This window comes from Schistocerca gregaria, chromosome 8 (genome assembly GCF_023897955.1).
Source record: "Schistocerca gregaria isolate iqSchGreg1 chromosome 8, iqSchGreg1.2, whole genome shotgun sequence".
In the NCBI taxonomy this organism is placed as follows: Eukaryota; Metazoa; Arthropoda; class Insecta; order Orthoptera; family Acrididae; genus Schistocerca; species Schistocerca gregaria.
In genome coordinates this window covers 119512161-119536701 of record NC_064927.1, presented here as the reverse complement: position 1 = coordinate 119536701, position 24541 = coordinate 119512161, and the positions used below count along the sequence as shown (strand labels likewise).

Genomic DNA, 24541 nt, shown 5'->3' with positions numbered 1-24541 from the left:
ACGTCATCTGCCAACATGTGCAGTGCCAACAGTAAAATTCTGAGGCATTGGTGTTATGGTGTGGTCATGTTTTTCATGGAGGGGGCTTGCACCCCTTGATGTTTGCGTCGTACTATCACAGCACAGGCCTACATCGATGTTTTAAGCACCTTCTTGCTTCCCACTATTGAAGAGCAATTCGGGGATGGCGATTGCATCTTTCAACATGATTGAGCACCTGTTCATAATGCATGGCCTGTGGCGGAGTTGTTACACTACAATAACATCTCTGTGATGGACTGGCCTGCACAGAGTCCTGATCTGAATCCTATACAACACCTTTGAGATGTTTTGGAACACCGACTTCCTGCCAGGCCTCACCGACCGACATTGATACCTCTCCTCAGTGCAGCAATCCATGAAGAATGGGCTGCCATTCCCCAAGAAACCTTCCAGCATCTGATTGAATGTATGCCTGTGAGAGTGGAAGCTGCCATCAAGGCTAAGGGTGGGCCAACACCATATTGAATTCCAGCATTACTGATGGAGGGTGCCACGAACTTATAAGTCATTTTCAGTCAGGTGTCTGGAAATTTTGATCACATAGTATAGTTATAAACAAATCCATATCAAAACAAATTTTATTTTGTAGTTAGTGTAGTAGATTTCGAGCTGTGTGGATCATCTGCAATCAAATATAAACATACTATATAAATTGTAATTAGTCATGATGCCACCTTATGATCTTTTGAGATAGTGAAAGAAAAACTTGTGTTTTGGCATCAGTCATCACTGCAGGCCTTTGGCTAAAGACTATCTTCACAAACTTTTAGTTTAAAAACAAAGATTCCAAGACTTACCAAGCGGGAAAGCGCCGGCAGACAGGCACATGAACAAAACACACAAACACACACACAGAATTACGAGCTCTCGCAACTGGCAGTTGCTTCGTCAGGAAAGAGGGAAGGAGAGGGAAAAATGAAAGGATGTGGGTTTTAAGGGAGAGGGTAAGGAGTCATTCCAATCCCGGGAGCGGAAAGACTTCCCTTAGGGGAAAAAAAAAGGACAGGTGTACACTCGCACACACACACACACACACACATATCCATCCGCACATACACAGACACAAGCAGACATATTTAAAGGCAAAGAGTAAGGGCAGAGATGTCAGTCGAGGCGGAAGTACAGAGGCAAAGAAGTTGTTGAAAGACAGGTGAGGTATGAGCGGCGGCAACTTGAAATTAGCGGAGGTTGAGGCCTGGCAGATATCGAGAAGAGAGGATATACTGAAGGGCGAGTTCCCATCTCCGGAGTTCGAATAGGTTGGTGTTGGTGGGAAGTATCCAGATAACTCGGACGGTGTAACACTGTGCCAAGATGTGCTGGCCGTGCATCAAGGCATGTTAAGCCACAGGGTGATCCTCATTACCAACAAACACTGTCTGCCTGTGTCCATTCATGCGAATGGACAGTTTGTTGCTGGTCATTCCCACATAGAAAGCATCACAGTGCAGGCAGGTCAGTTGGTAAATCACGTGGGTGCTTTCACATGTGGCTCTCCCTTTGATCGTGTACACCTTCCGGGTTACAGGACTGGAGTAGGTGGTGGTGGGAGGGTGCAGAGGACAGGTTTTACACCGGGGGCGGTTGCAAGGGTTCCACGACCGTGGTACTTGATCGTCGGGAGTATGTGGCTGAGGGACTGCGTCAGCTTTCAGACAACTCTACATACAAAGTTTGCCGAGGTAATCCCATTCCTGATGTCCAGGCGGAGCTTCAAGGAATCCTCAGAACCTTAGGCCCCCTACAAAACCTTTCACCTGACTCCATCAAACTCCTCACCCCACCGACACCTCGCACTCCTACCTTCTACCTACTTCCTAAAATTCACAAACCCAAACATCCTGGCCGCCCCATTGTAGCTGGTTACCAAGCCCCCACAGAACGTATCTCTGCCTACGTAGATCAACACCTTCAACCCATTACATGCAGTCTCCCATCCTTCATCAAAGACACCAACCACTTTCTCGAACGCCTGGAATCCGTACCCAGTCTGTTACCCCCGGAAACCATCCTTGTAACCATTGATTCCACTTCCCTATACACAAATATTCCGCACGTCCAGGGCCTCGCTGCAATGGAGCACTTCCTTTCACGCCGATCACCTGCCACCCTACCTAAAACCTCTTTCCTCGTCACCTTAGCCAGCTTCATCCTGACCCACAACTTCTTCACTTTTGAAGGCCAGACATACCAACAATTAAAGGGAACAGCCATGGGTACCAGGATGGCCCCCTCGTATGCCAACCTATTTATGGGTCGCTTAGAGGAAGCCTTCTTGGTTACCCAAGCCTGCCAACCCAAAGTTTGGTACAGATTTATTGATGACATCTTCATGATCTGGACTCACAGTGAAGAACAACTCCAGAATTTCCTCTCCAACCTCAACTCCTTTGGTTCCATCAGATTCACCTGGTCCTACTCCAAATCCCATGCCACTTTCCTAGACGTTGACCTCCATCTGTCCAATGGCCGGCTGCACACATCCCTCCACATCAAACCCACCAACAAGCAACAGTACCTCCATTATGACAGCTGCCACCCATTCCATATCAAACGGTCCCTTCCCTACAGCCTAGGCCTTCGTGGCAAACGAATCTGCTCCAGTCCTGAATCCCTCGACCATTACACCAACAACCTGAAAACAGCTTTCGCATCCCGCAACTACCCTCCCAACCTGGTACAGAAGCAGATAACCAGAGCCACTTCCTCATCCCCTCAAACCCAGAACCACTCACAGAAGAACTCCAAAAGTGCCCCACTTGTAACAGAATACTTCCCGGGACTGGATCAGACCTTGAATGTGGCTCTCCAGCAGGGATACGACTTCCTAAAATCCTGCCCCGAAATGAGATCCATCCTTCATGAAATCCTCCCCACTCCACCAAGAGTGTCTTTCCGCTGTCCACCTAACCTTCGTAACCTCTTGGTTCATCCCTATGAAATCCCCAAACCACCTCCCCTACCCTCTGGCTCCTACCCTTGCAACCGCCCCCGGTGTAAAACCTGTCCTATGCACCCTCCCACCACCACCTACTCCAGTCCTGTAACCCGGAAGGTGTACACGATCAAAGGGAGAGCCACATGTGAAAGCACCCACGTGATTTACCAACTGACCTGCCTGCACTGTGATGCTTTCTATGTGGGAATGACCAGCAACAAACTGTCCATTCGCATGAATGGACACAGGCAGACAGTGTTTGTTGGTAATGAGGATCACCCTGTGGCTAAACATGCCTTGATGCACGGCCAGCACATCTTGGCACAGTGTTACACTGTCCGAGTTATCTGGATACTTCCCACCAACACCAACCTATCCGAACTCCGGAGATGGGAACTCGCCCTTCAGTATATCCTCTCTTCTCGATATCCGCCAGGCCTCAACCTCCGCTAATTTCAAGTTGCCGCCGCTCATAGCTCACCTGTCTTTCAACAACTTCTTTGCCTCTGTACTTCCGCCTCGACTGACATCTCTGCCCTTACTCTTTGCCTTTAAATATGTCTGCTTGTGTCTGTGTATGTGCGGATGGATATGTGTGTGTGTGTGTGTGCGCGAGTGTACACCTGTCCTTTTTTTCCCCTAAGGGAAGTCTTTCCGCTCCCGGGATTGGAATGACTCCTTACCCTCTCCCTTAAAACCCACATCCTTTCATTTTTCCCCCCTCCTTCCCTCTTTCCTGACGAAGCAACTGCCAGTTGCGAAAGCTCGTAATTCTGTGTGTGTGTTTGTGTGTTTTGTTCATGTGCCTGTCTGCCGGCGCTTTCCCGCTTGGTAAGTCTTGGAATCTTTGTTTTTAATATATTTTTCCCATGTGGAAGTTTCTTTCTATTTTATTTACAAACTTTTAGTTTGTCACTTAAGTTGTTGCGGAACTTAAAACTTCAGATATCTACTGTAAATTAACTTCAATGAATGTGTGATATCTAAGAATAATGCCTTTTTTTTGTTATGTTAAGAACAATTTTAGCTGGATTGGGTCAGGTGTAAGCATAAAACATTGTCAGTAATTAATTGTAACTGGCATTTTGTTATTTTGGTTGGATGGGGCAGAGGTATGGACAAAAGGAGGCGGCATGTGCTGTATCCTTGATATGAAAGAAACAAGACTGCTTTCATTACTAAGGAATTACTTGTTGCAGCATAATAGTGTGTGTATGCAGTGTATATGCAATTTACTAAGACATGTTTGTGCTTTCTTTAGGGAAATGTTCTATATAAAATCTGCCATGAAAGAAATGAAGCTTGTGATACTGATTTGTGTACTTACCAGAGATGTTTAATTAGGAGTGATCACCTTCAAAGTAGTGCCCATTTGAATTACCATTTGTCTGTATTTGTTCCTTCCATTGCTCAGACAATTTATGCGCTTCTCCTGGTAGAATATACTGGGGCTTCACAGCTTTTGCCTTCTGGCAGTGCACAAGAATACTGAGAGTGTGAACAGCCTTGTTTCTTTTGTGTCATGATAAGAAGTTCTGTAATTAGCAAAGGAAGGAAAATTATATTCTTGGGTCAAAAGGGGAGAATTATATGACAAGGGTGTATTATGAAATAAATACTTAAGTGTGAGTAGTAAGAGATTTCTGGGAAGCAATAGATAAAAATCAATACCTAAGTAGTTGTCAGGTTGCAGATAATTATGAAAGAAGGTGCACTGAACTGAATGAGGCAAGATTAGAAGCTCCATAATAAATAAGCAGTGACACTGACTCACAAGCTGCTTAATTAGAGCTCACATGAAAAGATTTAAGTCTTCATTTCTCCTACAAGCTGTTAAGGAGTGGAATGGACAAAAGAGTCCAAAAATGGTTCTATGAGCCATATGCCATGCACGTATGTGTGAACTGCAGAGAGTAGTCTTGTAGATATAGAAAGATAGAGGCTTGCAACAGGCTTATAGCCACATGAGATTCATTTATTTATGTAAAAAAGACAGTAAACTTGCGCATAAAGAACAACTCAAAAAGGTGAAAATCAAAGTAAGGTTGTAAAGGATTGTACGAGCTGGTGAAAAAAAAATATGTTGTCGCATAGCTGAGTGGATATGTTGATAATCTGAAACAGGAGAAAATTAAAGGAAAAGGTGGCAACAAGCTGGAGAAAAGGCATAATGAGAAAAATCTTTAAGTAGTGTTTCATGTACTTTCTGTCTTGCACTAGTCTTTTTAGTGTTTTTAAATTTAGTTGTAACGCTACCTATACGCATGTGCTTCACAACAGAAATGAAAGAAAGGCCTTTGCATTCCATCGCTTTTTAGGTTTCCATACCTCGGTCAGTAAAAATTGAACCCTTGTAGGACCACTTTGCCAGTAAATTGGTTTTCCCTACCTAAGAAGTTAAATATAAATGAAACCTACTGAAAGGACCAATGCGATTTTGTTAAGTTTTCAATACACAAAGTGAAATAAGTAAATCTGTGTATCTAAATGATTAATGGAAAATCTCACGTAAAGATGTGAAACAAATACTAACAAAGAGATGGAGGGGCTGGCCAGTACTTACCTCAGCTCAGTACAGCCAATAGATAACACAAAACAGAACAGAAAATTTACATTCCTAGCTTTCAGAACTTTGTTCCTTCATCAGGGAGGAGAGAGGGGGAAGCAACAGGGAAAGGTAAACAGGGAGCTTATGTATTGCTTCATAACCTGGGTTGCGAGTAACTAAATCCACTTTCCCTTCTTCCATTTTTCCCCCTATCTCCTCCCTGATGAAGGAACAAAGCTCTGAAAGCTAGGAATGTAAATTTTCTGTTCTGTTTTGTGTTATCTATCGGCTGTACTGAGCTGAGCTAAGTACTGGCCAGACCCTCTCTCTCTTTGTTAGTATTTGTTTTAAATCTGCATATCCTATCAAGTAACTTCTATGTTAAGTTGTAGTTGTAAAGATAAGATCGTGACACATAATTCTGTCACTGAGGTAAAAAAGAAAAAAAAAAAAGAAAAGAAACCAGTGCCACCAGTCGCCCCTTTGGTATACTACAAAACTAGCAGTGACATCTATTCATTCTTTGGTGTACTGTGCTGTCACTAAGGTAAACATGAGGAATTCTAAGCTGAGCAGGCTCCTAAGAATTTAAATTATATGTTTTTTTCTGTGATCCAATTTTGTTTTAATAGAACCTACATGTTGCTTGATGCTGTGCTCAAGTTACCCATGAAAACCCAATGAAAATTTGTCTAATAGTTTTGGAGATTAGCGCATTTAGACAGATACAGATGGTTTTACAGTTTTCTTATTAGTGGATAGTATCATTTCCACTTGAAGCTGTCAACAAACTTTATTGGTTGCAGTAGCTGTTTTAACCATTAGTTATCAAACATACATGATGGATACCATAGGTCTCATTGATAATGCCATAAATGAACTAAATGGGTAGGACCAAATCCATGGTGACAAATGCATGAATGTTGATGAAACTAGCATAACATCTGAATTTTGTCCTTCACAGTACCTTCCTGATGGATAGAGTACAAATGCAGTAGTTTGGAACATTCTGTATTTTGTGTCATTCTCATTTTCTACCATATATTTTTTAATGCTAGAAATGTCAGAAGAGGGTACCATAGTTTACTATTTACCAGAACTTGGACATTTAGAGCTGAGCTGTCAGAAACTGTCCGCTCATTTTCATTTTGGTGCTCGGCAAGTAGATGGCCCTCTTCCTTCTCAACTGTTTTCCATATTATACCTCAGATTTCCATTGTATTGGACATATAAAGAATCTACTCACCAAGTTATGGCAGTACACACACATAAAAGACGGTTGTAATTGGCAAGACGCTAGCTCCTTCAGGCGGAAGGGTTGAAGGGGAAGGAAAAGGGGTGAAGGAAAAGGGGTAGGTTTCGGGAAAGTCGGCCAGAACAGTGGGTGAGGGAAGACCTGTTGTATGGGATGAGAAAGAGAAACTAATCTTTGGGAACTGCATTGGATGAGATTTGAAAACCTGAGGGCTTAAAGATAGAAGACAGGGTAATATGCAGGCGGAGATTACTGCTTAAACATCATGCATGAGTTAATAAAGAGTGAAGAGCTAAGCACATTTTATGTAACAGAGATGAGAAGCGGGTGGCAAAAAATTGATGCTAAGACAACGAAAGATGTAGGAAAGTAAAACGGAGTGAAGCAAAGAGTAGTTACTGTGAGGAAATACTGAGACGGAAGAAAGTAACGTAAATTAAGGCCAAGTGGGTGGTGAGAACCAAGGACATGTTGTACTGCTAGTTCCCACCTGCGGAGTTTTGAGAAACTGATGTCTGGGGAAAGAACCCAGATGACACGTGTGGTGAAACAGGCGCCGAGGTCATGATAGTCATGTTGTAGAGCATGCTCTGCAACAGGATATTGTGAGTTGCCAGTATACACCCTCTGCCTGTGCCCATTCACACTAATTGATAATTTGGTGGTGGTCATGCCAATGTAGAAGGCCTAACCGTGTTTACATAACAGATGGTATAAGACGTGTGTTGTTTCACAGGTGGCTCTCCCTTTGATAGTTTATTTTCCCAGTTACAGGGCTGCTATAGGTGGTTGTAGGAGGGTGCATAGGGCAAGTCTTGCAGTGGGGATGGTCACAGGGGTAGGAGCCAAAGGGTAGGGAGATGGGTGCAGGAGGAGCATTTGGGTCTGACAAGAATATTGTGGAGATTGGGAGGGGAATGGAAAACTACTCTAGGTATGGTGGGCAAAATTTCAGACAGAATGGATCTCATTTCAGGGCAGCCCCTGGTTTGGTTTAGATACATTGATGACATCTTTACCATATGGACTCATGGTGAGGCTGGTGTGCTAAAATTCCTGTAATCTCTGAATATCTTCTCTTAATTAAATTTCACATGGCGCTATTCCGAATCCCGTGCCACTTTCCTTGTTATTGATCTCGTCCTCACTGAAGGCCTTCTACACGCTTTCGTCAACATTAAACCTACCAATATACAATTGTACTTACATTTTGACAGTTACCATTCCTTCCATGTCGAACATTCCTTCCTTACAGTCTTGGCATCTGAGGCAAATGTATTTGTTTGGATGCAGACTCTTTAACTGCAATATGCCACAATTCTCTACCTCAGCCTTTACTGCACATAATTACCCCACCAGCCTCCTTAAAAGGCGGATTTCCCGGCCCATCACATCAAATCCTGATACTGCTGATCCCTTAAAAAAACAACTTTGCAGCAGACCACTAGTGATTCAGTATTGTCCTGGTATAGAATGTGTTAATCAGCTACATCAACAGGATCATGACTTCCTAAAATCATGCCCTGAAATGAGATCCATTCTGTGTGAAATTTTGCCCACCACACCTAGAGTAGTTTTCTGTCACCCTCTCAATCTCCACAATATTCTTGCCAGACCCTATGCTCCTTCTGCATGCATCTCCCTACCCTATGGCTCCTACTCCTGTGAGCATCCCTGTCGCAAGACTTGCCCTATTCACCCTCGTACCACCACCTATAGCAGCCCTGTAACTGGCAAAACATAAACTATCAAAGTGAGAGCCACCTGTGAAATTACACATCTTATACCAGCTGTTATATAAACATTGTTTGGCCTTCTACATCAGCGTGACCATCACCAAATTATCAGTTACGATAAATGGGCATAGGCAGAGGGTTTATACTGGCAACTCACAATATCTTGTTGCAGAGCATGCTCTACAACATGACAATTGTGACCTCTGTCCGTGTTTCACCCACGTGCCATCTGGATTCTTCCCCCAGACACCAGTTTCTCAGAACTGTACTGGTGGGAACTAGCACTACAACATGTTCTTGGTTCTCGCCACCCACTTGGCCTTGATTTACGTTAATTTCATCTGAATCAGCATTTCTCCACAGTAACTACTCTTTGCTTGACTCCATTTTAGTTTCATCTTTCATTGTCTTTACCTTCTATTTTTCTCCCTCCCGTCTCCTTGATGGACAATGCACTTAGATTTTCACTTTTATTAACTTGTACATGATTAAGAAGTAATATCTTGTCCAATGCAGCCCCCAACAGTCAGTCTCCCTTCCTCATCCTGTGCGGTAAGTCTCCCCTGACCAGTCGTTCTGGGTGACTTTCCTGAAATCTACCCCTTTTCCTAGACCTCTCAAGTCCTCTTCCTTCACCCCTCTTCCTTTCCCCTCAACTCTTCTGCCTGGAGGAGGAGTCACTGTCTCTGAAAGCTTGCCAATTACAACTGTCTTTCATGTATGTTTTCTACCGCCACTTGGTGAGCAGATTTTTTATCTATCCAATTAGATTATTTTGTCAATAACTGATTGTTTTTGTTGTTGTTTTATTTAATAAGATACACAATACTACATTTTTAATACAATAAGGCTTTTCTTTTTTTCCCAGGATTCGTTACCGGACACAGGCAGCAATAATTCTTCTTTGTCTAGTGTCACAACAGTTATAAGGTGAGTGAAATAAAAATTTAATATTTATGTCTCTGGTAGAAATTTTTATCATGCATAACAGCGTGTAAGATTGTCTTTTGTGTATTACATTTCCCAAAACTTAAAGTAGCGTTTCACACACTCATTCTAAAATTAACTGTACCTTTAAGTATGGCTGAGTCTACATTAAAATCACTGTGTGAGAGCATAATACTGAACAAAATTGTAAATGGGAGCGGGAAAAGTTAACTGTAGTGTGCAATTTTCAAGTAATTTATATCATTGAAGTAAAAGCTGAAGCACATCATCATTGATAGATATTTGATGTATATACTGTAAACACGTAACAATTATGGAGACTTCATTAGCTTTTCAGCTACTTTTCTTTCTTCTGGTTCAAGTAAATACTCTTACACACACTACCATACAGATACAAAAATGCACCCACCCACTTGTAGCTGCACTATGTTGACTGTATAGAAGTGATTCTTCAAGCAGGCAGGAGTGATGTGGTGATGGTGTAGAGGACAGGTGCCTTAACACCTGTGAGGGGCTAAGATTTATGGAACAAGAATAGAATGAGAGTGGTGCAGAAGTAATTACAAGGTTTTGTGGAGAATAACGAGAGGAAAAGTGAGAATAGGGTTTAGGTTGTTGAAAGGGGGGTTTAGACTAACAGGACTGCATAGACAGAAGATATACTATAGGGTCAGTTTGCATTTGCATACTTTCGAGGAGCTGATGCTGGGGGGGGGGGGGGTCCAAATAGTATGGATACTGAAGCCACTGGTGTTGCGGTGGGCACCAAGTCTAGCAGTGTGATGGCAAAGATTATGGCTAGCCATAGTTTGACCATGGCCAATCATGCAGGTTTGTCATCTCCACATAGAACTTTACTCGATGAATGTGGTGCAGTTGGTGTAGAAGTGGAGTTGAGTTGCAGATGAGTAAAGCGAAAAAGAATGCTAGAAATATACACATTTCGGACAAAGTGCTTCATCAGAGGCAGAAAGCACATTCACAGAAGCAAAACTAACATGCGCCTGCCCCTGTTGTCTCAGGCTACCAAGGTCCAACTGTGATTGGATATGAGGTGAGCAGCGATCTAGCTGGATTGAATAGTGGGCAAAAGGAAGTTGCATGGACAGGGAGGGAGAAGAGGAGGAAGAGCGAAAGGATTATTGTATAATACTAAATGGAAATTTATTATGATATTCTGATTCATCACTAACAAATGTCTTGTCATCTGTTTGTGCAGCAATGCATATAGTTTTCATAGCTCAAAAAATGAAACTGGCTATCTATTCTTTCCATTAAAAAACCAAAACTCTGTGTTGTATTTTGGTTTGAACAATCCAATGTGCTATGCCACAGCGAAGTGGGGTTTCACTTAAGGGTCTTATTGGTAGGTATTCCCTCCACCCTCCAAATAAATAAATAAGTAAATAAATAAACAAGTAAAACTGTGACGACAAGTTGTGAGCAATAACTGAATTGCTCACTTAGTAAAAGCATTGCTTGTGAATTTCAAGGCCCAGTGTTTTAATCTGTCAGCAAATTTCGAAACTTGTTTTGCATGACATTCATTGAGGCTTGTTCTGCTTTTACATGTCAGGAATAATGATTTACACGTAATTTTAATACCAATGCTTTAGTTGTGGTTCATTTCGAAATTTCCCAAGATTTTCAAGAAAAATGTACCATACTGTAGACACATGGTAGTTACATTGAGAAGTCCTGAAACCATTCATGTAAACAAAATGAAGTGGCAGTTTATTACAAAAGCAAACACTAGTTTTTTGGAGCTGAACTGGCCAGTTGCCTAACTAGTCTGTAAGAAGATATTAACAAATTTAAATTTGGTAAGGTATTATACTGTGATGTTAGGGAAGATAATATATTCATAGAAGGGTATAACACAATGTGAAACTGGTATGAATTCATTGGTAGAAGTGTTAATGTATCTGTATTATGCAAGTACCACACATAACACATTTGACAGGTCAGCAGATGTCATAAATATACACTCCGTGCTTACCTCTGAGCATGGATCATTTTGTGAGCGTGGATTATTTTGCATTAGGGTGCTGGGACGACTGACGGGCAATCTTTTTTTTTTCTTTTTGAATGTCTAATGCTTTTAGAAATTCTGCAATTGTTTTATATGAACAAGGATATTTTAATAAAGTCCTGTGTAAATTGGTGCAGAAAAAGATGGTAGAATCAATCCACTGTCATCCAGTTTTTACAACTTCTGTTCATCTACATTTTTGATTAGTCTGCAAGTCACAATTAACTTCCTGGCGGAGGGTTAATCAAACTACCTTCAAGCGTTTCTGTACTGTTCCACTCTCGAACAGCACTTGGGAAAAATGAACATTTAAGTCTTTCTGTGTGACTTATGATTTCACTTATTTTATTGTGGTGATCATTCCTCCCTGTATTGGTAGTCATCAACAAAATATTTTCACACTCTGAGGAGAAAGTTTCTGATTGAAATTTCACCAGAAAGTCGTGCCACAATGAAAACATCTTTACTTTAATGATTGCCTGCCAAAGTTGTGTATCATATCCATGACTCTCTCCCCCTAGAAAACAAGCTGCCCTTCTTTGAATTTTTTTGATTTCCTCCATCAAATCTTGATGCAGATCCCACACCACAGGAATACTGCAGGAGAGGTCAGAGAAGCATAGTGTAAGCAGTGTTTTTTAGTAGATCTGTTGAAATTAAATCACAGACTTTGGTTTGCTTTCCCCACTACATTACCTGTGTGATTAGTCCAATTTAAGTTATTCATAATTGTAATCCCTAAGTATTTAGCTTAGTTTCCAGATTTTACATTTGTGTAATTGATCATATAATAGAAATTTAGCAAATTCATTTAGTACTCCTGTGGACTTCACACTTTTCATTACTTAGTCAATTGTCACATTTTACATCATACAGATGTCTTGTCTAAATCATTTTACAATTGGTTTCGATCTTCTGGTGACTTTACAAAATGGTAAATGATGGTATCATCTGAGAACTATCTAAGTGTGTTAGCCAGATTATCTCCTAAACCATGTATGTAGAGCAGGAACAGCAGATGGCTTATAACACTTCCTTGGACAATACGAGATACTGCACCTGTTTTACAATATACTTTCTGACAGTTACTGCAGACTGTGACCTTGTTGACAGGAAATCATTAACCCAGTCGCATACACGAGAAGACATCCATAAGCATGTAATTTGATTAGAAGTCACATGTGAGGAACGGTTTCAAAAGACTTCTGGAAATCTAAAAATATGGGATCAATTTGACATCCCTTGTCGGTAGCGCTTATTACTTCGTGAGAATAAAGAGCTAGTTGTGTTTCACAAGAGCAATATTTTATGAATCCATGTTGACATTTGTCAATAAATCTTTTTCTTTGATATAATTCATAAGGTTTGAACTCTGTAGATGCTACAAAACTCTACTGCAAATCATTGTTAGCGATTTGGATCTGTAATTCAGCAGATTACTGCTATGTCCTTTCTTGGGTATTTGTGTGATATGAGCAACTTTCAAGCCTTCAGGAACAGGGCTTTCTAGGAGCAAGCAGTTGTTATTGCTCCATAGCTATTGTATCAGCATACTCTGGAAATAACCTAACTGATATGCAATCTGGACCAGAGGCCTTACCTTTATTAAGTGATTTAAGCTGCTTCGCTACACTTTTAAGTTACTCACGTTGGCAGTTCCTGATTCGAATTATGGAATATTTACTTCCTCTTCTTTTGCAAAAGAATTTTGGAAAACTCACTTTTAGTAAACTGCTTTAATGGCACTTTCATCAGTAACACCATGGTTATCACATAGTGAAGGTATTGATTGTGTCTTGCTGCTGGTGGTGTACTTTACGTATGACCAGAATCACTTTGGGTTTTCTGCCATATTTTGAGACAGAGTTGTGGAAACTATTAAAAGAAACTCACATTGAAGTTCAAGCATAATTTTGAACTTTTGGAAAACTTTGCTAATCATGGGAACTTTGCATTCTTTTAAATTTGGCATGCTTTTATTTGTTGCTTCTGCAATTATGTTCTGACATCTTTTGTGTATCATAGGGGATCCATGTCATGTGTTATTAATTTACTTAGTATTTACCTCTCAATGGCTGTCTATACCATTTCCTTGAATTTAAACCACATCTGGTCTGTGGTTACATAATCAGATTGGAAGGATTGGAGACACTCTTGGGGAGGCGTCATTCAATTTTTTTTTCAGCTTTTTAAAAGTAGATGTATTTTGCATTTATATGTGGTGGGTTTGGATATTACAGTAGTCAGTCTCGCAACCACCATCTTGTGGTCACTAATCCCTGTATCTATCATGATGCTCCCTATTTGCTCAGCATTACTTGTTGTTAAGAGGTCAAGTATAATATTGCAACCATTTCCACTTTCAGTGGGGTCCTGTAGTAATTGTTCAAAATTTACTGAGAAAGCATTCAGTATGATTTCGGATGATGATCTCTGCCTACCACTGACTTCAGATTGCGCTGAACTGTGTACCCTATCACAACAGTGGCTATACTTATGCTTCAGTGGTAAAAATACTCACTACATACTGGCAAATGAAATCCATTGATTGTTAATTGTCCCCCTTGTCAGACACTGGAAACTTGCTATCTGAATGTTTCTTTATATAAAACGCCTCCCCTTTTACGTTCTATCTAGAGGACTTATACCATGCTGGTTGTGGTTTGGATTCAACTTTCCAGGATAAAAGAAGATTATATTAGAAGAATATCTTATTTAATATAATGCAATTAAGCAGCAATTTTGTCTTCACTGTGACCACCGTGTTGCGTGTTGTTTCGAATTGGAATATTAATATTAAGTGAAGCAGGTGTCTCATTGAAGCTCAGAGATTTAATATTTGATTAGCAGATTAGACATGTACACAGTCAAACTTCCTGCATGTGAAACTGCAATACAATTTTGCAAGCAACTGGTTTAACTGGCTAAAGTATGAATGTACAAAGCTATTGTTTCTTAATGAGAAGCCAGATGCCTATTTTAATGGCAGTATCAGAACTTACTGTTTACTTGAAGTCCTGTGTAATGATAAAAAACCATTACTGTATTCCAGTAAATTGCAATTGAAACTTGATGCCACTTTCACATAAAATACTGATCAAAATCTTTAATTTTTTAAAAGGTGACACGAGTTTGAGTGTAGAATTACACTATAATTCTATTGTAAAGTAAATTAAGCTCGAGGAATGGGTGTATTGTATCTCAGTGAAGAATTTTGCTGTACAGATTTCAAGTGAACAAAAGAGCCAGTGGCCTATGTGAAAAAGAAGTGAGGATACATCCCTTGTTGAGTACAAAAATGAAGGAGAATATCATGCGTTAATAAAAAATCTAAGATGAAATGTAATTGATAATAGATCTGTTTAGTCAGGAGATAGAGATGCACACAACAGCCGAAAAGTTGTGGGGTTCAGTAAAATTTTTTAACAGATCCAAATGTAACTGCTATTTCAAGATGCTGTTAAACTTGGAGCAACTTTTCTATTTAGAGATTTTATGTATGTACTTAGGAAGCATGACTGTATGATAAATGAACTGAGAGGAAAAGGACTCGATAAATTTTAAAGTATCAGTGACATACATTCCATAAAGTTATATGATCTTCATTGTAAAAAATAAATAATTAAATAAACAAAAATAAAAAATAATCCCCTTTCAAAGGAAATGTTGTATATAATGTTGAATGTCATATTGACAAGACTTCTGCACTTATATTTCAAGGAATAATCCTACTGTAATTGCATTTCTTGTGGCTGTTATTTATTAGTGATTGGCCACCATCATTGTCATGAATCATCTATCTATGTGACACAGCAGAGAGGTTTCTCTTTCTCCCATGTCATTGGCAGATAGTCTGCTGATGAGGTATTGTCTGCCAGCACCTCTCTTCCCCTTGTGAACAAAATGATGATGACAAAAATTTCTGCAACTTCTAGGTTGAGAGCCTCTACACTGTTGTGTATAGGCACTCTTAGTAATGAGAAGAGGATATTCATAATGTCAGAACATTCTCTGAACCTAACAAACCCATTTCAGAATAAAAATCATAAAGTACATTGTGATAAAGAGCATACACTATTTGAACAGTTACGATGGACATTCTGAGGCACATGTGTTTAGGGTAATTAAGTAGATGTCATGACTTATCGTCTTTACTGAATTAACAGAATAATATGCAAACTGTTAAACTATTCCCACAGTGTATTGCAGGAAGTTTATGTCCATAATAATTATTTTGCCCAAACAGTGAGCTGCTAATGATGAATCATAGATATTAAAACTCCTGATAAAGATTTTTGGAACTTTACTCTTGCGTATTTTTTTATGCTGAACTTCAGTTGTCCACCAAAGAAAAGTGTGTCGTCCTTACAGTCCTGGTAACAGTATTCAATGCAGAATCTCTAAACATTGTATGAAATAGCAATTAGTTCTCAATGCTGCTACACCAGCCCTTCCCCTCCCCCCTTGCATTTTACCTCCTCTCTGGGGGAAACCAGAGTGTCATCCAAAAGTCTTGTTGTAAAATGGATGCGCTGGTCAGAATGTCTCTGTCAATCAGAGAAGGTTTCAGAAACAGGTCTTGGCAAGTACTGTGCTATGGAGGTAGATGTGGAAACATCCCTGGAGGAAGGTGGAGGCTGAATGCGAGTGCTGTGGTCATGCAGACATACAAAATGATCTGGTAAGCTAGCATCTGATGGGTGTGTGGCAGTTTGGTCAACAAATTCACCAGGCAGGTACAATGGTTTGCCATAAATCACTTCAGCTGATGAAATGTTGAGATCGACCTTATGCTTTATTAAGGCCAAGTAGAACCTTCAGAAGTGCAGCTATCCAGACAGCGGAATGGTACGTCAAGGCTGCATTGAGTGTATGATGACATGGCTGAATCATACCATTGGTAATTGAATAGTAGCTTGTGATCTGGTGATGATTATTACTGCAAAGCTTATTCAGTTGGGAAAACAAGTCATATTCACACTGTCAATTGTGGTCCATTGTCATATGAAATAGCCAAAGTAGGAAAACCAGTTTGAAGTGAAAACTGGTGTCTCTGCTGGAATGTTTGCAACCAGTATGCTTGTGACCAGCATATTGAAGCACTCTATCATTGTCGGTAAATAGCATTTACTGTCAGAGGGCAGCAGTAGACCAACCCCACCTATGTGTCAATAAGCAAAACGTGCAGTGGTGTTTGGAAAATTGCCTATTGATGTGTGTATGTGGCACACTGCTTTACTGCATTGACAGGCTAGGCATCAGTCCTTTTGAACACCAGACCAGAAAAAAATGCGCAGACTTACCGGGCCGATGCAGTGAATTAGAGGTGAATAAGATTACGTAGACCCTCAAAGGTATGACGTCAAAATTCAGATGGAAGAAACTATCGAGGTTTCCATTAGAGATGCCACAGCTTTTCTCTGCATTTTGGCAAGCTCTGTAAAGTCGATGCAGCTCAAGATGCTACTATCACAAGAGAGGGCATTTGCGATATTATTTAGTCTAGATGTATGGTAAATGTCTGTAGTGAATTGTGAAATAAATTCCAAGTGATGTTCTGGCATGGCGAACATTCATTGTTGCTTTGCTGGAATGCATAGACAAATTGTATGTGATCCACAAATATAAAGAAGTATCTGGCTTCCAACTGAGGATAGACCTGATTTCTTTGTACACCAATAATTCACAGTTTTAAGCAGTGCAGTTGCCCTGTGTGAAGTAGTCCTTAGGTGAAAAAGACTGCAGGAGTTTGCTATGCATCATTAACTTGTTACAGTGTGGCTCCAGTGACAAAGTGGCTGGCATCTTTCATCTGTGCAGTGGTGCTCCTTGTACTGGGTGAGCAAGCAGAACTGCATCAGCAAGGCTCTGCTTTGCAACAGTGGGAGCCATATCCGTTTCTTGTGTTCATTATATGGGGCTACTACCTTTTGTCTTGACACCTATGAGTGCAGCAGCCAGTGGTTCTTGCAGTACTGTCATCAGAGGTAGATACCGATGTTCAAAATTTAACAGTGTAGCTCTTTGACTGTTTGCAGGTAATCAGTTTTGAGTGATAGCCCTTTCCCTTTGGGTAAGGGTGATGATCATGCCACAAGCATACTGGTTCCAGGAATGTGACCTATGGTTCACCAAATACACACTTAGCCATATTTATTACTACATCAAAATGTTTGAGGCATTGGAAAACTTGGGCAAAGTGCTCTTCGGCAGCTGTGCAAATACAACTGTTGTCCAGGTAGCAGAACAAAAAGAGAATCCATTGGGGAATGGAGTCGATAAATGATTGTACAGCATTTTGTAAACTGAATGTTGTAAATAAGCTCTATACAATGCTAAATGGTGTGGTGATTGCTGTTTTCATAGTATCTTCGTCTACCATTGGAATGTGAATAAATATCTTACAATAATCCAAAGCACTTAACACAGTGACACCATGGAATGCATGGTTATATTCTCTCAGAAATAACACTGGGTAACAGTCTGTTGTAGCCTGTGACTTTAGCTGCAGGACAATCCCTGCATGGGCATCATGCACCATCAGTCTTTTAAAACTTATATAGACTTTAGCTGCAGGACAATCCCTGCATGGGCACCGTGCACCATCAGTCTTTTAGGTCACAGTCAACATTTGCTGGGAGTGGTACCTTCACGTAATATTCCATCAGATTCAGGTTTGCTACTTAAGTGGTCTGGTGCAAGGCGTAGGGGATAGTGTGAGACAGCAGTGTTTTATTATGTGTACCTCTCATGGTGTGCCATGAATGCAGGTGATTGTCGGGCACTGGTCCAATAGTTTGGAATAGTTACTGAAAGCCTGACTCAGCCTGCAACATGGACAATAGCATCAAAATGCAGTCTTCTGGCAGTGAGTCTAGTAACACCATGAGGTAGTCATAACCTCTTAGTGTTTGGTAGTGTGACAGGAAGTGAACTCCAGATATGGGCTCTGCAATGTCAGTGATGGTGAATCCCAACTGAAAACACAGCACTTGCTGGTATCAAGATGCATCTGTACTGTAGCAGAAAAACCTATGGAGGAATTATTGGCAGCAGACAGGTAGAACATCATTGGGCAGTGATGGTGTTGAAGGGTATGTGGAAAAATACAATCTGAATCTGTGTTTAAAAGTAATTTCTGTCTGGGTCTTCTGCAGTTATGTACTAATGCTGAGAGAGACTCCAGCAAGCTGATGCGTCTGTATACAGCTTCTGTTGGCCTTGAGTGTGGAAAACGTGGTATGTTTCTATGCTTGATCCTCAAACTTTCCATGGTATGGTGTCACATAGTGATACCACCCCACTGATTTCATGTCAGTGGAGTTGCAAGTTTTCTTTAGACACTGATTAGCGGTCATGCAGGAGCTGGTGAACCCAGTGGTGCGTGCCTGGTGAATCTTGCCTCTGGTGGGTTACTATTACGAGTGCCTCTGCCACCCATGATAGAGGATAGCTGGTGGCAGCCACTCAGCCCACTTGCACTCAGAGTGACTTTGCTATGTATTGTTACGCAGATGCCACCTAGCGGCAACTCCATCGTTAATGCTTAGTACAGAGACCCTCATCCTAGTTGACGTTGTTATAGCTGGACTCAGTTTCTTGCTGTGTATTTATAGTAAGTCTTCATTCGCTTGGCGAGATACAAGTTAAGTAAATCTTCTATATGTTGTGTTCACTTGTTCGCTAATCTTTTCTGGTCGCGTTCAGCTTTCTTACAATGACAGTCGCGGCACCAGTTTGAAGCCTATGTCTCCTTACCACTGTGTACGAAGTCGTACACAATACATGAAACTAACAAGTTACAGATAACTTAAGTGCATCACTGAATGTTGGTGAGTTGACGTCTGAAAAATTGCAGGAATGTTGGTGGTATCCATTTGTACTGCATATTGTGCGAGATGAGTGAGAAACTCGTGCAGCTGCGCAGCTACAACATCTGTCTTATTGGATAGGCATTAAAAGTTATTGCAGTGATGCTGAAACAGGCGCTTCATGGTGGAAGGGGGAGGGCGTGCTTTCTTAATATGACCAGCTTATTTTGCTGTTTTGACCAACTCAATCTTTGCACGAGTTGCTGTTACCACCTGCATCTGTGCTGGAAATTGTCCAGCTGGGTGTGCAGAGTAGAGTATGCTGGACACTTCTTACATCCTTTATACAGTGGAGATGTCTCAGGTACTGAGACAGTTTTCTATCTCGTACGTCTCCTAGGGTAAGTACTAGCCATACCCAATATTCGTAGGATGCAGAGACTAGCTGAATTGGCTTGGATTTAATCTTGAGGTAACTCAAGTTTTGGAGGTGCTGTGATAATGTTTCCTACCTCAGAGGTTTAGTGGTAATTTAGGTGGCTCACCAACAGAGAATTTCATGGCTTCATCCATGATTCCCACACAGCGGAAACTTGATTCTACTTGGGCAAACCATGCTGGCTTGTAGGGCCAAAACTGCGGCAAATGTACAGCAAGGCGTGAAACAGCAACGTTTTCAGAACCATAAATATATGGTCAGTAACAAATGACCTGCTAATCACATCTGGGTTATCAGTGTCTGACGGGTACGAGAACAATTGCCTGAACATGATTAAGCACATGTGTTGTGCATAATTCATGTTTTGACTAAATTTATTGAGTTAACAGAATAACGTACAAAATGTGTTACTACAAGCATATTTCCAATCAGTTTTGCAAAACGTGAATCCCCATAATGATTACTTTGGTCAAGAGGTAAGGTGCTAATACTATGTCACTGATCTCAAGTCCTTTACGAAATTATATTCATGCTCTTATTTGCACAGAAGAAAAGTGTCTCCTTTATCAAGAATTAATAACAATATTAGATATGGAATCTCTCATCTCTGGTGGCAAGGCTGTGAACACTATGTGAAACATGCACATCATCATCATCTCCCTCTTTCCTGGGGAAAGCAAAACACCATCACAAAATCTTTCGGTCTTAATGGAAAACTATGTACTGATAAGAATGTGTCTGTCAGATTGGGAAGGAGTCAGAAATGGGTGTTGTTGAAGACTGTTCTCTGGTAGCAGATTGAAATAAAAGATTCGATGTTTGTGAAAAAGATATGCTGGACTTTGTCTGAAGATGTTATAGTTTCCAATTTTTGACAATATAATGTATTTGGATAGATTAAAAAAAATCTACTCACTAAGTGGCGGCAGGAGAACGCATACATAAACGAAGGTTATATTTATGCAAGCACTGAGTGGCACTGTGGTTAGCACACTGCATCATATTCAGGACGACGACGGTTCAAACCCCCATCCGGCATTCTGATTTAGGCTTGGCATGGTTCCTTTAAAAAGGAACAGCTCACTTCCTTCCCCAAGCCGATGGGACTGATGACATTGCTGTTTGGTCCCCTCCCTCAAACCAATCGACCAGCTTCTCCAAGCTTTCAGAGCCAGTGGCTCCTCCTTCCGGCAGAATGGTTGATGGGCAAGGAAGACAGATGAAGAAAAAGGACTGGAGAAGAGGTTCAGGAAAAGGTGTATTTTTCAGAAAAGTCACCTAGAACTGCAAGTCAGGGGAGATTTGCTGGATTGGATGAGAAGGAATGACTGATTGTTGGGGATTGCACTGGATGAGATTTGAAGAGCTGAGAGCTTAAAGTGGGAAGACAGAGCAATATACAAGACAGAGATTACTCCAAAAACATGGTACACAGTTTAATAATACTGAACAGTTAAGTGTACAGTACGTAACAGAGGTGGGAGGGGGACAGTGAAAAACACTGTTGTGTTCTGCTGCCACTGTTGTGTTCTGCTGCCACTGCTTAGTGAACAGATTTTTGTATCTGTGCAAATACATTATTATGATATAGTTTTGCCATTTAGAAAGAGATCGAGTGCAAAGTCTCCTCTTTGCAATACGTGGTATGAGCTGTTAAATGATGGCTGTAGCAGCACTAGTTGGTCACCATCTGCTCTTAATGTCACAGTCATACAACTTTGCATGTCCTGATGGGTGAAGGTGTGCGTGGAACCATGTTCAGCAGCTGATTGTGGATGAATCTCAGCTTTATGATCACGCAGACATGCAACAAAAGCTGGTAAGTTGATTCCTTACGTCTGCATGGCAATCAGATCTACAAATTCAGCAGCCAGTTGCAGTACTTCATCATACACCAGTTCCGCTGACAATATGCCAAATTCAGCCTTCTGTTTTGCATGAAATCACAGTAGAACCATTGGAAGTGCAGTAATCCAGAGTTGTGTGACACCTCAAAGCAATATTGATTAAGAATCTCACTACAGATCAGAGGCAAGGACACGGACAATGTATAAAATAACAATTATTGTCTGACAAGGTGGCTTGAGTGGTGTACCTAAATAAGATAGAAATTGTACTATTGAATGGAGCAGTGCTTCATGATTTTTAAATGTGTACATGAATGTCCTAATAGTGTATAGTTATAGTCTTTGGGATACTGTGTTGTAAGTCAGTGAAAGGGCACATACAGTTGACCACAGAGGAAATACTCTGATTGTAAATTGATACAAATGTATTTTAATATCCAGCCTTTTTATTTGTTGTCACTGTAAATGAACGCCCAAATCACTTAAAATGATATGGTAAATTGGTTGGGATCACGGTATATGGGTACAAGAGAGGGGGCTCTCCAGCTGCTCGATCTGTAGGGCTACTAACTTCAGTGACATTATGTAGCATAGTTTTAATATGTGAGAAGGTAGCATTACAAAGTTTCAGATCATTGACATTGCATACTAGTTTACTAATTTACTCTGGTAAGCCACAAATACAACTTAGGTTTTCTGTTAAAACCAACAGGCCAAAAACATGAAGCAGTTCATTGTTGTCTACGCAACTGTTGTTAAAAATTATACAGGGTATATTCAAAATAATCTAGACACTTTCAAGTGATTGTAAAAAATATTTGTATTGAGGTAAGGTTTTATATATATGGAAACAGCAACCCAAGAAGTGTAATATGTTAAAGTGATCTCCAGAAACATGACTGACAGAACAACAAGATGGCATTTTGCTTAGTTCATGCCGTAATTGCAAAGGGAGAGTGCCGATTTCATTTGTCACCAGGATGGATCTCCACTACACTTCAACGATGTTCATGAGTTCTGGATACTGACCTACTATGACGATTGATCAGTTGTGCATCAGCTGACAATCTCCAGTTGCTGGCATGGCCCCAATGCTCTCCACATCTGACTTTTACCTGTTGGCTTACATCAAAGATACTGTTTTTACACCTCAACTTCTCCATATCATCACTGACATGTAAGGATGTAACAGGGCAGCTGTGACTGAACATCAATACAGACATTTTTGGGGCTAGCATTGGCAGGACTGGACTATAGACTGGATGTGTGCCATGTGACTAAACGTTTACACGTTGAATATTTGTAAACATGGCACAAAAAACTGGCGAGTTGCTGTTTTACTACATATAATCATATAGTACATAATTTCAATACTAACGTTTTTACAGTCACTTGAAAGTGTCTAGATAATTATGAATTATCCTCCATGCAGGGAGAAACAGTATATATATGGAAGAAACAATTTATCTGTTAGTTTAAATACCTTGATATCTTAATGAAAACAGTGTGTGACAAGAAAATGAAATCACACTTTTTCATAGTACAGCATTTTCATTCTCACAATCGGTTTTTAACTGGAAACTTGTACGAGGGTGGTCCCATAAGTACCCAGCCTGACCGAGAGATGGCATTCGTTACTGAAAAATATCTCTGGATTAGAAAGTATACAATCTATGAAGCATATGTTTCAAGTTTGAAGATGTCACATTGTTTAGTATTTGTTTAGCAGCCATCTATAGTGAATGTTGGAGTGAATTTGTGAGAATGTTTTTTTTTAAGCATCAGAGCAATCAATATTAAAGTTGAGGTAGATTTTACTTTGGGAGAGTCTGCTCGTCATTGACAACAGTAGAATATTAAGTAGCTGAGTTTAAACGAGTCCGTATGAGCTGCTAAGACCAGCATTACAGTGGTCAACCAAATGAGGTGACGTCTCCAGAAATGGTGAAGAAAATCCACAAAGCTGTACTGGATGATAGTCGACTGAAAGTGCACAAGATATCAGACATAGTAGGCATTTCAAAAAGTGCGGTGCATCACATATTATCTGAAAATTTGGACATGAGGAAACTTTGTGCAAGATTTGTGCCGTGTTTGCTCACACTTGAGCAAAAACAGTGTCATGAAGATGTTTCAATTGAGTATTTATTGAAATTTTGCAGCAGCAAAGCTGATTCCCCTCCCCCCCTCGCCGTTTCGTAACCATGAATGAAACATGGGTCCAGCACTTCGCCTGAGTCAAAAGAACAATCAAAGCAATAGACACAAATTGGAGAACCGACTCCAAAGAAGGCGAAGACCATTTCACCTGCAGGCAAGATCGTAGTGTCGGTGTTTTGGGATGCATGTGGGATAATTTTCATTGACTACCTTGAAAAAGAAAAAATCTATCAGCGGCGAGTATTATGCAAACTTATTGTAATGTTTGGCTGAAGAAATTGAGCAAAAACAGTCGCATTTGGCCAAGAAGAAATTGTCGTTTCTTCTGAACACTGCACCAGCTCACAACTCTGTTATTGCAATGTCCAAAATTAATGAATTAAAGTTTGAATTGCTACCACGTGCACCCTATTCGCCAGATTGAGCCCCCTCAGATCATTTTCTGCTCCCAACTTTAAAAAATGGCTTGGTGGTTGAAGATTTTCACCAAATGAAGCTGTGATGTTGGCAGTTAATGGCTATTTTGAGGAGTTAAGACAGTTCTCATTATAAAAAGGGTATCTAATTTATTGAACATCGCTGGAAAAAGTGTATAGAGCTGAAAGAAAATTATGTTGAAAAATAAATACATTTTTTTCCAGAATTTTTGTGTTTTATTTGTTGGGTCGGGTACTCGTGAGACCATCCTCGTAACTTGTTGTTTAGAAAAGTATATATAGTCTTTGACTGACTCAATATTTGAGTATTGTGAAAAAATAAATTGGTCAAGACCTTTTCAAGGTTTT

The 24541-nt window shown here is 40.5% G+C and overlaps 1 protein-coding gene across 8 annotated transcripts in view; it reads left to right on the top strand.

Moving 5' to 3' along the window:
* The window catches only part of LOC126284967 (histone-lysine N-methyltransferase 2D-like), a 322299-nt gene that overhangs the window by 120581 nt on the left and 177177 nt on the right, over nt 1-24541 (top strand). For all 8 annotated transcript variants that reach the window (XM_049984245.1, XM_049984244.1, XM_049984243.1 and 5 more), the window contains exon 7: nt 9388-9449. In XM_049984245.1, the coding sequence (XP_049840202.1) occupies nt 9388-9449 (62 nt within the window). The remainder of the gene's footprint in view (nt 1-9387; nt 9450-24541) is intronic.